Below are 13,966 nucleotides of genomic sequence, written 5' to 3'. Positions count from 1 at the left end.
CATTCGCATCCCATGGTATCAAGCACATCATCATCATTAGGGGTCGGTAAAGCTAACACCTGATTTACAATATTAATTGACAAATTATCATGCAGAAAGTTGAGGTTCCACTCCCCCTCTAGATTTAGGGCATCCCTCAGAAAAAGAGTAGAGTCAATGAAGTTTTAGGAAGTTGAGCCTCCATTAGGAACTCATCTATCTAACCAAAAGCCTTCCCCTATGTTGCAAAACACATGGCATTAAAAATGAAAATCATTCCAAACTCCCTGCAAGAGCTTTCCACGAAGAGAATCATAAGGCTGAGAGGTACAAGACATCATGAGATTATTATTTCTACCATACTTACTAAGAAGAATTTTGCACCAAAGCTCATCTAGAGTTTTGTACCAAAGCTCATCTGATTTTGGAGCAACTATTCTTTTTGTCCAAATAAATTTATCTTATTTTACATTTGGTCAAAGATAGACATAATTTTATAAACAAAACATTCTGACACATTAAAGTACTTAATTTTTTGAAAGATAAAAGTACTTGAAAAAAAGTTGAGGAAAAAAAGAGCACTTAATTAAAAATAGAATAGAAGTATTACATTTAAAACATTTATTTTGAGAAAAGTAATACATGAGTTCTGACAATTTTTCTCATACTTTTCTTGTACATTTTTGTGTACCCTGATTTATTGATTCCCATTGCTGTGGATGGGCAAGTATAAAGAGAACCACTTTTAACCCAGTTATGTAAAAGGTGAATTGTTCCATAGAGCATGTTAAAGAACTAGGATTGCTTTTGCAAACTATTTGTTGTAAAATCGCAGAAGCACGGGGAGCCACAACAGACTAATAACTAGGACAACCAAGAGACAAACACGGTTACACGACATCTCCATCCAAAATCTTAATACATTCTTTTAACCAATGCCTAACCACCACTCGCGCTTGAATTCCTAGTTACAATTTAAGGGAGCAACACAAGGGAACAAAATGATTCTACCAGATTTTCATCAATAAGAATATTGTAATTTACAAGGGGCGTGCTGGATGACCATTTTCCTTGGTTCTCGTTCGTCTGTCATTTTTTTATAATTATTTACTCAGATATCAATTCTGCAATCCAGCCATATGGACTTGCCTTAATTCGCAAATGCGGTTGCTTCTACTCTCTACCTGGTCTAGTCGATATCTTTGATAGCATCCTGCAGATAGCGATAACAAGAGTTGATGATAGAGACTAATGCACAAGTAAGTAAATTTTGATGTTCAGGTATCCCATTATTAAATATCACAAAGAATAAATACATGTTCTTTAATTAGGATATGGATAATAGGGTAATATACCTGTGCAAGTTTTGTAACATATGTCGCAGCTAATGCAGTGACCAACAGTCCGAGCCCAAGCGTCAGCAGCTGACTGTTTCCTCCAAGTGCACCAAGTTCAGATTCTTCTTGCTGAAATGTCGAAGCAGAAGTTACATTAAAGAGGTAACCAATGAAGTTTCTACCTATCCATAATTAAATGTTGGGTTGGTATAACATGATCCAGTTTAGAATTGGTCTATCATGGTAAACGATAATATTAATCGACATCAACCAAGCCTTAATTGACGGGTTCAAAGAAAAAAATTGAGTATAATATTGGATTATATTATAAATAATGGAAACAATAACTGTATTTATTTATAGGCTTTATTAGTAAAATAGTCCCTTAAAGACATTTTTGGTTTCACATTGGTTCCTTAAAGAAAAAAAGGTCTGAATAGCTCCTTAAAGACATCTCCGTTAATCAGTTTGGTCCTTTCCGTCCATTTTTTCGACCAAACTGATTAACAGAGATGTCTTTAAGGGACCAAACTGATTAACGAAGATGTCTTTAAGGGACCTATTCAGACCTTTTTTTCTTTAAGGGACCTATTCGGTCCTTTTTTTCTTTAAGGGACCAATGTGAAACCAAAAATGTCTTTAAGGGACCATTTTACTAATTAAGCCAAAATCGGGGAAGGAGGAAATTATCATGACATAAATGGTCGTTTTACAACTGTCTTTGAGGGATTTGAACTCCGTCCCTTAAGAATACAACGTCAAGCTATCACCACAGCTGTTGCCAATTGATTACAAGGAAATGAAAGAAAATAATGAACCGATAGAATAGGCTATTAGCCCAAGCCAATGGCTCCCTCGCCAAAGAATCTCTTTTTGGTGATCCTTCTCTCTTCTATTAACAGAATTATATGATATCCCTCACCTCTCTCAATATTTCTTATTAATATAACTAGCTCCTTCCAGTGTCACTTCTCTCCCTCCCTTGCCAACTCAGCACTCTTGGTATATGTTTGTAATAGCAGTGGAATAAGGAGAGATATGCGTTCAATGTGAAACTACACTCTGTATGATCTCCTCAATCGTGGGGTGAGCCACAATCCAACGTGAGAGCAAACATAATCTTATTCCCTTTGATAAGTTTCCTATCCTGTAATATAGATTCCAAACCTTGGGCCTTTTCCCACTATTCGTCACTAGCTGGCCTGTTTCCACTTTTCGATCCTTAACAAAACCGCCCCCTCTCTATAGAATCAGCTTTGTCCTAAAGGCTGGACTCAGGGAGTTGACTATGAATGACAGTAACATCACTCATGTTACATTTTCAACCGAGTTGCCTTTCCATTTGATCAAGCTTTGATTTATCTAAGTTCCATCCTTTGTAATGCTACTCTGCTCCAGCACTCACTCGGGCTCACCGTCAGATTCAGGTTGAACTTCCAGCTCCCCGTGGCAACTTTTAAGTTGGGACGTGAAAAACTGGGTGGATTTCTAACCGGGTGGCTCTTTCTATGTTGTTTTGAGCAACTGAGTAACTGACCCAACATATTTAAACTGTGTAACTTATGGTATGGTATGGTCTCCAACTTTCACCATTAAGTTTGGGGTGGTTTATCTTTTGCTTAACTTATATTCCAAATTGTCTTACTTATACTCAAACAGAAGCCATGTATTTCTAAAGCTCGTCTCCAAGTGTCTAACCTACCATTTATTTCATTTCTCGACTCTCCAACTAGAACATCATTTGCAAAAAGCATGCAACGTGGTGCTGGCTCTTGAATGAGCTACATTAGTACATCAAAGATTCCCTAAAATGATAGGGGCTTTAAGTTGACCCTTGGTGCAACCCTTAAGTTATCAGAAAATCTTTGTCGTGGCCCCCTATACATATTCTTGATAGCCCAAATATAGACAATCAAAACACCTTTCTTTCATAAGGCTTTTCACAAATCCTATCTAGGCCCCCTACCTTACACCTTCTCCAAATCAATGAAAATCATGCTCAAATCTTTTTTTTCTTATGATCTCACTCCATCACTCGCCATCACAAATTCACAAGGGAATTGTTTCCACGATCAACCTTCCAGGCATAAAACCAAATCTATTTTTAGCAATTTTGGTTTGTTTTCTTAGTCTTTGTACAACAACCATTTTCCATAACTACATAGTCTAGCTCAAAAGTTTAATCCCCTGTAGTTTGTGAGTTTTGTATATCTCCATTGTTTTTATAAATCAAAGTTAAGGTGCTTTGCCTCCAACGGTTTGGTATTTTTCATAACCCTCAGACATGTTGTATTAAAAATGAAATCCCTTCATCTCCTTATTCTTCTTCAGTAGTTCCTTACCTCAAGACTCAAGCCATCCACCAAAGACCAACACATCTTTCCATACAGGGCCACAACCAGATATGGTATATCCAGTGTGCAAGAGTGTGTGGAACTCCTCTTGCAGCCACGACACATCCACAGAAAATGGTCACCCACTCACCCGCACCCCTTTCCAGACTAACTCATCAACCTTGTGCCCCTCCGACCTTCTCTAGTCTAATCCAGCCAAAGAAGCTTTGGCAGACAGCACCTGACTATACAAATATCCTTACTTACCAGCCAAACCATTCTTGGTCAAATTAATCATCAAACAAGAGCGTTATCTAGTGAGAATCAGCCTTACAAGAACTGGGCAACAGAAAGATCATTCACAGAGAAGTCACTATCCTCCTCCACAAGGAATGACATCATCAACAGACAAAATGTAAGAAACCATGAACTTATTCAAACCTACATGTTTGGAATCATGGTGAGTTTGATGGAATTACAGTGACACAATGATTTTGTTGAAGCTCTAAAGTGTAGCTTTTGCCAAAATCACACTGATGTCGTGATTCTGTCAAACTCACCGCCAATTCAAAAATGCATATAATGTTTTATCTGGATTGAAACTACTTATATCTCATCATGTCTTAGATTAAAACCAAATCATTAATCTCCTAACTATATAAAACCACTTATTTGAATTTTTCTAACTTTTTCTTTATTTTCGCCAAAGGTACCTAAACCTTGACTTTCAGTAAGATTTCATGATATTGCCAAGAAAATTATGTAATATTTACTAAGAATGTATGAAAGGCAATAAAATTCTAATAATGATTGAATAGCCAAACTCACAATTATTGCTCTTCCAAAAGCACCGGCACTAACATAAGCCCATGTTCCTGGAAGCATCCCCAACCAACTGCATGACAATCAAACATTTTAAATCAGAAATTTAGAAGAATTTTACATTTTCAAATGAAGTTGAAAATAAACCGAGACAATTCCAATTAGATATACAAATAAACACAAACATTTCCAGTTTCATTCTTAATTGCATTGCATTACACTAGAGTCATAATTTGCTACAACTAATCAATGACATTTTATAACAACAAAAACTCTGATGAATCAAAACAAAGTTATTTTTTTGAAGTTCTGCATAGTTCAAACTGTCACAACTTTTAGATAGGCAAATGATAATAACTAATATGTTATATGTTCCATGTATTTTCATCTGTTATAAAATCATTATTGTCAGACATTAACAATCATTAAGAGTCAATGCAAGCAAAATTTCTCTAAAAGAAAGATGAAACATAAATATTGCTGCATAAAATTTGTCCTATGTATAAGATGTTGTACATTACTTGTTACAGAAAACATATCAGTCTAAAGATCTGTCCACATAAAGATACCATTCATAATAAGAAAAATTGTCAAAATGGACCTTTGAATATCCAATTACTGAAAGAATAATAATGATTGTGTCATTATATTTTAGAACAGTTAGTCTTAGTCAAAGAACTGCGGGCAACATATAAATTCTGTAACTCATTGGAGTGGTTTCAAGATTCAAAAGGGCAATGGAAATCAGTATGAAATTGCCATTGAACAGTAATAAGCACTGTACCTTCCCAATACATACGGAAGAAACTTAACAGATGTCAATCCATATAAATAATTCCCCAAAGAAAATGGCAGCAAAGGACTCAAACGAAGCAGGGTCACAACCTTGAAACCATTTTCTCCAATTGCTTTGTCAATAGCAAGAAACTTCTTATTTCCTTCAACTAATTTTAGAATGCGCTCACGAGCAAAATATCTCGCGATTAGAAAAGCAACACTGGCCGCTACCTATAATGCCTTAAAATATTAGATTCAACAATATATGCATTAACCTTTTAAAATATCAATAAACGAGATTTGCAGTAATGCAGTCAAACTATATTTGAATTTTCAATTTGCATATTCTGGATCTCAACGATATTCTACTGTTTTTATGAAGAAATTGACTCACTGTTCCACTGATAGAGACTATGATAGTGCCAGTAAGGGATCCAAAAAGAAGTCCAGCTGACATGGTTAAGGGAACGGCAGGAATTGCAAGGATCTGGGACAATATTAAATAAACCAAAGTTAGATTGAAATTAAGATAAAATATAAAGCACATGTCCCGATATGTCATGTCCTTCAAATTAGTTGCATTCAGATATATCACATAGTAGATATCCTATGAACCGGTATTGCAAATAAGGATTGAAAATAAGGAAAATGGTAGATGAATTGATACCTCCAATCCAGCATAAACAGCAACAAACAAAGCATATCCAGCTGAACCATAACCTGATCATCAAATGAACAGATACAGAGAATTAGATGACCTCTGGATAAACAACTTATTTTAGCAGTTATGTATGAGTTGTTTCTACACTTGAAAAGATAATAAGGGTAAACTTTGCATAAGCCCACAACAAACACCAGCTATCTCTTACGAGTTTATGAAAATAAACTAAGTTTGTGAACATATCATAACTCTTTTTTATATGTTCTTCCAAACGCTTTAATATGTTCGCTTGCATAATAAGGCCGTGTTTGGATAAACAATTTAATTAAGTGCTTATAGCATAAATGCTTATATGTAAGTGCTTACGTCTAATCTATTTCTATAACAAAAGATAAAATAAAGTCGAACTACTTTAATATAAGCTATAAGTTTTTTTCATTAGCTATTATGAAATGCTTATCGAAAGAAGCTGAAAACAGCTTACAGACATGTCATAAGCTATTTTCATAAGCTCTAACAAACAGTAACACAAGTGCTCATGCTAGTAGTTAAACTCGAATAAGTCAATCCAAATAGGCCATAATTGCTTATGTAATAAGAATAGAAGATGCATACAACTACAAAACACAACAGTTATCTCTAGGAGCTTATGAAAATAAACTAAATTTAACCTCATGAGCACAAAATGTTTGGTGTCGATATCCGACATCTTGACACTGACATGACACCAACACATGTGTTATATACCGCCACTTCTATTTTCTCAAATTATAATCGGCGTCTATGTGTCAGTATCTTCTATGGTGTCTCTTAGAATTGAAAGTTGGGTCTAACTCAACCCTACAAAACTGGGCTATAAGGTGGAAATTGTCTTCACTTATAAACATATATTCAGGTGATCTTTCAACCGATGTGGGACTCTTAAGTAACAGTGTCCATGAATGTGCTTCGTAGAGAATGTAACTACTATTAACTAAGAAAGGGGCATGCAACATAGCATAACATAACATATTCCAAAAACTAGAACTAGAACTAGAACTAGAACTAGAACTAGAACTATAACTAGAAGCATAAGTATAATGAATTAAGAAAAAGAAACCTTCAATGAAGCCAGAGAATTGATTCAAGAAAGAATTAATAGGCTCTCTATAAAAATACCCAACAGAAGCAAACCCTCCAACAAAACCAACAAGTAAAACACCAGCCAAAATTGTTCCTTTCAAAGCAGTACCACTACCATCATCATCATCATCCTCATCTTTATCAGACTCATCTCTTTTCTTCTTCTTGTTTTTATTAACATCATCATTTTCACCTTTGGGATTAAACAAACGCTTTAACCGAGATGGGTTATTGTTATTGATCTTAGTAGGTTGTTTTTTTGTTTGTTTAAGAGCAGAATGCGGTGTTAACCATTTGTGAGATGTTAAGATAGAAGAAGAAAAATTGGGAGAAAAGAGGTGAAAATTGAAGTTGTTATTTTTGTTGTTGTTGTTGTTGGTATGAAGAGAATAAGAAGAAGAAGATAAACATGGTGGTGGTAATGAAAGAGTGCGCATGATAATAAAAAGCACTTATTATCAAAATGAATTAAGTAGTGTTTGGCCTAGCTTGAAGTTCTTAATAAGGAATTCTGGAGAAGAAGAAAAACGGATTGGATAATAATTTGATTATTCATTCATGAAAGTACTTTGTTTGTTGTTCTTTGTTATCTGAACTAGTACTTTCTCGTTCTAGCGGGGAGACTGTGATGTGTTGTGTTGTGTTGTGTGTATGTATCTACATCATCATCATATTCATTTTATCTTTTTTGTGGCTCCCATTTACAATCATATTTTCTGTTATCCCTCTACACAATTATAACTTTGGATTTCAATTATTTTATACCGGTATATTCTCTATGAAAAACAACAATTCCAAAATATTTACAAGATTGATTTAATTAAGGAATAAACCTATATAATGGTGAGGAGTTTGGATAGTATGCCAGAGATTATGGGTTCAATCTTCAGCTCAATTGTAAACCAAAAAAATAATAATTAAGGAATTAAAAGGGGTGAAAGAGTGCAAACAATGAATTGGTGTAAGAATTAAGAATATTGATCCCTTTCGGCATCTTCTCCGAAGTAAGAATATTTCTGACTCGTACGTATGAAGAAAATTTTCAGTTGAAATGAGAGAACATATTATCTTATTTGTCTCACAAGTTCTCAAACGGAAATTAATCATCACTAACAGCTAAATGTCAATATTGATAAATTGAATACTTTTATTTAAATGAACTCAATCTCGTAATTGTGTGTGTTATTTTCGAGTAGTCATTGTCACTTCGTCTTAAAAAAATGAAATGCATAAAAGAGTTTTATTACCATCCATTGTGATCCTACCACATTCAAGATGTAGTTTATGTGAAGCCCCATATTCCAAAAATGGCGAAGTGTCGTGTCCGATACGTACTCGATACTGATACTCTCCGATACACATATCGGAAAAGTATCGGAAATTAATATTATTTTTTTAAAAAAATAAAATATAACCAAATATGTGTTGGATACTTCTCCGATACATGTATCGGAAAACTATCGAACAATTAATGCTCTTTGATGATGAAAACGTAGGACAGAAGACTGATACAATTCGTGTTTTCTCCTAAGTATTAAATGTTAGAGTATGATGTTACCAACTATATCATTGGGTAGTACATATTTTTTTTATAAGCAAATTGTTAGTATATTATATTGTTATGTTAGTTATTCTCCTTGTCAGGATTGGAACCCTGGATCTCCAACTCCTTAACTCTTAGTTCAACTAATTAACCAGTTAAGTTACCAATCTCACTCCCCTTTTTTGATAGTACTTAACTTAAAGATATGTAATTGTTACTTGTTTGCCCAATTTGAGTAATTTGAATGTTAATTTTTTATCATTATCGATTTTAGTTATGTTTGTATATTGTGCATTTATATATATATATATATATATATATATATATATATATATATATATATATATATATATATATATATATAATTTTAATTTTTAAATAACATATCGCAGCCGTATCGTATTGAGAATTTTGAAAATTTTCTCGTATCATCGTATCAGTGTCGTATCATATCGGTATCGTGTCAGGGCTTCATAGTGTAGGTTTTGCATAGAGGATGTATTATAGAAAAGATCAAAATAAAGAAGGGTATGCACGTGAAAAACAATTTTGGATAGGGTATGCACGTGAAAAACAATTTTGGATACCTACTCCATCTGTCTCGAAATATAAGCAAAAATTAGTCAACAAAAATGAATATATTTAGTCCAAATCTTTAATCAAATACATTAACTTTCTTTAACTCATTTTTGTTTATATTTTGGGACGAGTATTTATTATATATAATGGGTTGAATTCTTTTAACAAATATTTTTACTTAATCACCGGTCAAAATCGAACTCTAAATCAACTAGTTAAAAGAGCATCTTATTATCTACCACTTATACAACATGCTGTTTATTAGTTTTCTTGTATACTTTGAAAGGGAAAAAAACTGAAAGAGGGAGAAATCTTCCTCCAAATATTTGAACCAAACGCAATAATGTTATCAAAACTCTTTCATCCAACACCCTTATCTCCAACGAAAATAGGTATTTGAATACATCAATAAGTTTCATATTTGACATTAAGATAATTATTTTTCAAAATGAATATATAAAGAGTGCCTTGAAATCAGATTACATAATCAAACTCCAGAATCAGCCTATCTCTATTCCACATTTCCACCTACCATAGTGTAAACAACTATACCAATAACAATCATGATTTGTTACGATATATTTACAATATTCACATTTGATTTGTTAATCAACGATTAATAATACTTTCCTCGCACTTTAAAGTGAGGTGTTCACTTAAAGAAGTGCCGGATTCAACAATCAAATGGGCCGCGTAGGCCGTAGAGCCACCAAGACAACTCAACATGAAACCACAGCAATATAATTTTCAGCAAAGAGCAAATTAAAACACAAGATGCAAAAACAACTAAATAAAATTTGTAAGAACACATACAATAAGTCTATATCTATAACAACATAAGTTAATAGGGATGAGCTCAAATAAAGATAATCCCATTTTCTTTAACTGTATCAAGGATGATTCCTAGTCTACCTTCAATCCTTTCATTCTTTCTCGGTTCGTATGCCATAGCATATACATCAGCTTCCTTTGATCGCTCTGCTATAAGCTTTCCAATTATTCTACAAGCATCGGGATCTATCAATGACGGAAGAGAGTTTCGAAGATCCTTGGCATTTGTGGTAGCAGCACATATTACTTTACTTGTTCCTCGGTGCGTCAATTTGGCGTGAATGAATTTCTTTGAAAAGAAAATGTCTAATAAGAATGGTCTCATGTACATATCTGTTCTCCGCTTCCATGATTTCCTGTTGGGTCTCTTTTCAGCTTCACCTCGAGATCTTCGGGTCCAAGCAGATCGAATGATAGAACCCTACAGATGTTATTGTTTTTCATTCATGTTAGCACAAGAGAAAGAAGCATTATTTGGAATTGGAACTGTTTTCTACACAGATAATTTGGAAAAACTTTTCCATACATATAGAAAAGAAAGAATTGAAATTATCTTGCAATAGTTATGAGTAATATAAGTTTCCCTCTTAAGTTAAAATCAACTTCGGCATCTCATTTTTTTCCAGAAACTTGTGTTCTGTTTTTTTCACAAAGTAGAAACCAAACACTTATTTCAGTTGAAAAGCTCTTGTAAGCTAGAAGCCTAGAAGTTTATCCAAATTGGACCATATCCATAATCTTTGTGTCAAGTGTCAACATCGAAAATGTTCAAATTTCACCATTCACAGCCCATATCAGAAGTTCTTATGCAAAAAATAAAATAACATATATTAATCAGTTCTTGTAAATACAAGCAATTCAGAAAATAGAACGATAAATCACATGTTGTCATCGTCAAAGATGCAACATAAAACGCACAAATCATCAAACTGAAACTCGAAGCTGCCCTGAGACAGTGAGTTATGTGATTATGAATGTGGCAACCGAATAAATTAAAGAACTGATTAATATGTGGCAAAATGATTGTTTACCCATGAGAAGTGTCACTAACACAATCTTTTCAACACACCGACTACTATCAATTGAAATTCAAATGATGAGTTTTACTATTCTAGAATGGGTCCCAAATAGTCTGTCCTTGGGCCGGATACCGGGTTTTCAACAAAAAAAAAAAGGGTCCCAAATAATTTCGGTAAGACACATCTGAATTTCAACAAATAGAAGAAAGTGTGCTGAAAAGAGTATGTTAATGACATTTTTCCTAATCCATGTGAACTTAACTCAGTTGGTAGAGACATCACATTTTATATGCAGGAGTCGGGGTTCGAACCTCAGATACTCTACTTATTATTCACCTTTAAAAGGTGAAATTCTAGGGACTAGGTACCTGACTAAAAAAAAGACATTTTTCCTACAAATATACCAAACACTGTATATAAGGATCTATATGACTCAAAAAGTCAATCAATCAAAATTCATTTCTTCAATTTCTATCATGGTGTAAATAATCACTTTCTAAACTTCTACCTTGTAGTACTCATAGTTTTAACAGTCAAAATTCATTGAATTCTGTAAAAATGTTAAGCTAATAAACACCAAATTAGTCAGTCCTGACTTAGTAAAACACACTCAAATAGGTCTATAAGTTTATCAATATTTCAAAAAGATCCTTGATTCTATTAAACTTTCAAGTTGGCCCCTATATTTAACCACTAACCATAACTTAAGTCCCTGTATTTTAACAACTTATTATCAATTTAGTCCCTAAATTTATCTAATTACTTAATAATCCCTATCTAGCATACTCTGAGAAAAACTGATATATGAGTAAAATTGAACAGAGTCAGGGAAATTTTCTAAGCATTGGAAAAGCAGAAGCGATAATAATGAGAAAAGAAGAGGGAAAGTGAGTAACGTACTTTGGGATTGGTATGGTTTATGGGAGAGAGAGTGGTTGTTGAGATTGGTAAAGAAGGAAATGAACGTGAAAACGAAAGTGAAGATGAAGATTGATGATGCCGATGCCGGTGCCGGCGCAGTAGGTTAGTCTCGCCGCAACAGATTGACGACGGTGGTGGTGGTGATGGTGCCAAACCAACACAGCTTGTTATCATTTCTTCTTCTCACTCCTTTTCTTAGCTATCCGTTTCTTTTCTTCTCTTTATTGTCCGATTACTCTTCTTTTTGTTTCTCTTTTCATTACACTTTGACCAAAATATCCTTGATATAAAATACATTTCCGAGAGGAGGGATCCGCTGACTTCAGGAGTAAGTCTTCATTGACTTACTTCGCTTAATAACTCGATATCGGCATTTAGGGACGGAACCAGAAAAATATATCGAGGGTGGCTGAAATATAGTGTGAACAATATTTTTTATCAACAATAACTTCTACTTGCTTAAAAAACGCATATTATTGATGCTCGTATAAAATTTAGTTCAATAAAATAAAAATCATATATATATATATATATATACTACAAAAACAAACATATACAAAATTACCGATCAACATTACAATATTCTTCGACTTTTTTTTGCTTGTTCAAAAACATATTCTTCGACTTTTTATTTAATAAAACTCTTTCACAATTTTGCAATATCTTCTCAATATTCTTCGTTTTTTTTTGTGTTAATCTTCTGGTTCTTAGGATAAAGGGTTCAATAATCCAGAGTTCCACCATGAAGTAAGTTAAACTAACCAAAAATTATTTCTACTAAAAATCAAACTTAGAGTTTAATTGTACTCATCATTCAATCATTTAATAACATGTGATATTTTTATATTAATTAATTTTTAATATGTATCTAAAGTTTAATTAACTTTTGCCTACAAAGCAGAGGCCTTATCCAATCAAATTCTCATACCCTTAAGAATTAACCTTGTTATAGAGTAGTTGGATTATCTACTGCACTGGCGAGCATTATTTTCTTTGGTTAGATTTACAGGGGCGACCACTACCTATATAAGGAGGGGTAGTATAACATGTATATTTTAACGGTGGCGACAACCCCTTTTACCTTATACTTAGTTCCGTCCCTGTCGGCATTATATTTCTTCTATCCAACCGTTGAATTCAAAGATTTTATTGAGTAGATCAACTCCACAAATTTTTATAAAAATTCAAAAAATTTAGTTATGTATTCAGACTATTGAAATTCAACGGTTTTTTTAAAAGTTTGTCGTACGTTCAATTGAAGTTATCAGAAAAAGTATTAAACGGTTTTGAATTTTTATAAAAATTAGTGGAGTTGATCTACTCAATGAGATATTTGAATTCAACGGTTGGATTGAAGAAATATAATGTCGATTTTGAGTTATTAAGCGGAGTAAGTCAATAAAGACTTACTCCTGGAGTCAATGGATCCCTCCTCCATTTCCAATTCGAGTAAATTTCAAATTAGTAAAGTCTCCCGTCAAAAAAAATTAGTAAACTCTTTTTTTTTTACAGAAAAAATTAGTAAACTCTCATTGATTTAGTTTTTTTTTTTTTTTTTCATAAATTAGATATCATCTATCCATAACTGCATAAACTAATCTCTTGAGGCTCGCGGGATCCAAATAGACGACAAACTTTTCACAAAAGTTTTAACGTTGTTGCATGCTCAAACCAAGAATCGAACCCAGAACCTTGGTTATGTAGAAGAAATTTGCGTCATCTCATCTAAACATTCTTAGTCCTCCACTGATTTTGATCAAGTCGATACACACGTAATATGTGACTCACATTCCACGTTAGCATGTGTGACAAGACATGCTAACGTGACATATGAGTCATTGTCCATGTGGGCGTTGACTTGATCAAAATCAATGGGATCGGCCTTTTACAAAAGGCACTAAAGTTAAAGGACCAAAATTGTTATTATGAAAGTTAAGGGATCAAAATCACATATTTGTAAAAGTTAGAGGCAAAACTACAATTTAATCTTTACATTTAATAATTCATTATAAAAAAACACTAAATTTCATCAATCCGCAAAC

At 33.5% G+C, this 13,966-nt stretch overlaps 2 protein-coding genes across 2 annotated transcripts; both read right to left on the bottom strand.

Annotated features, from left to right (window-relative positions):
* Positions 1-823: 823 nt before the first annotated feature.
* LOC123921039 (TVP38/TMEM64 family membrane protein slr0305) lies at positions 824-7,762 on the bottom strand. Its single transcript, XM_045973429.1, has 7 exons — positions 7,009-7,762; positions 5,916-5,968; positions 5,643-5,735; positions 5,256-5,479; positions 4,478-4,544; positions 1,335-1,445; positions 824-1,192 (listed from the first exon to the last, which is right to left on the bottom strand). Exons 1-7 carry the CDS (start codon positions 7,466-7,468, stop codon positions 1,169-1,171), a joined length of 1,032 nt encoding a protein of 343 aa, XP_045829385.1. The 5' UTR covers positions 7,469-7,762; the 3' UTR covers positions 824-1,168.
* Positions 7,763-9,928: 2,166 nt separating this feature from the next.
* LOC123882144 (50S ribosomal protein L18) lies at positions 9,929-12,161 on the bottom strand. The gene is made up of 2 exons (XM_045930951.1): positions 11,904-12,161; positions 9,929-10,405 (listed from the first exon to the last, which is right to left on the bottom strand). The coding sequence occupies exons 1-2, from the start codon at positions 12,096-12,098 to the stop codon at positions 10,010-10,012; spliced, it is 591 nt and encodes a 196-aa protein (XP_045786907.1). The 5' UTR covers positions 12,099-12,161; the 3' UTR covers positions 9,929-10,009.
* Between the last annotated feature and the right edge of the window lie 1,805 nt (positions 12,162-13,966).

This window comes from Trifolium pratense, linkage group LG4 (genome assembly GCF_020283565.1).
Source record: "Trifolium pratense cultivar HEN17-A07 linkage group LG4, ARS_RC_1.1, whole genome shotgun sequence".
Taxonomy (NCBI): domain Eukaryota; kingdom Viridiplantae; phylum Streptophyta; class Magnoliopsida; order Fabales; family Fabaceae; genus Trifolium; species Trifolium pratense.
This window is presented reverse-complemented; position numbering and strand designations above follow the sequence as displayed.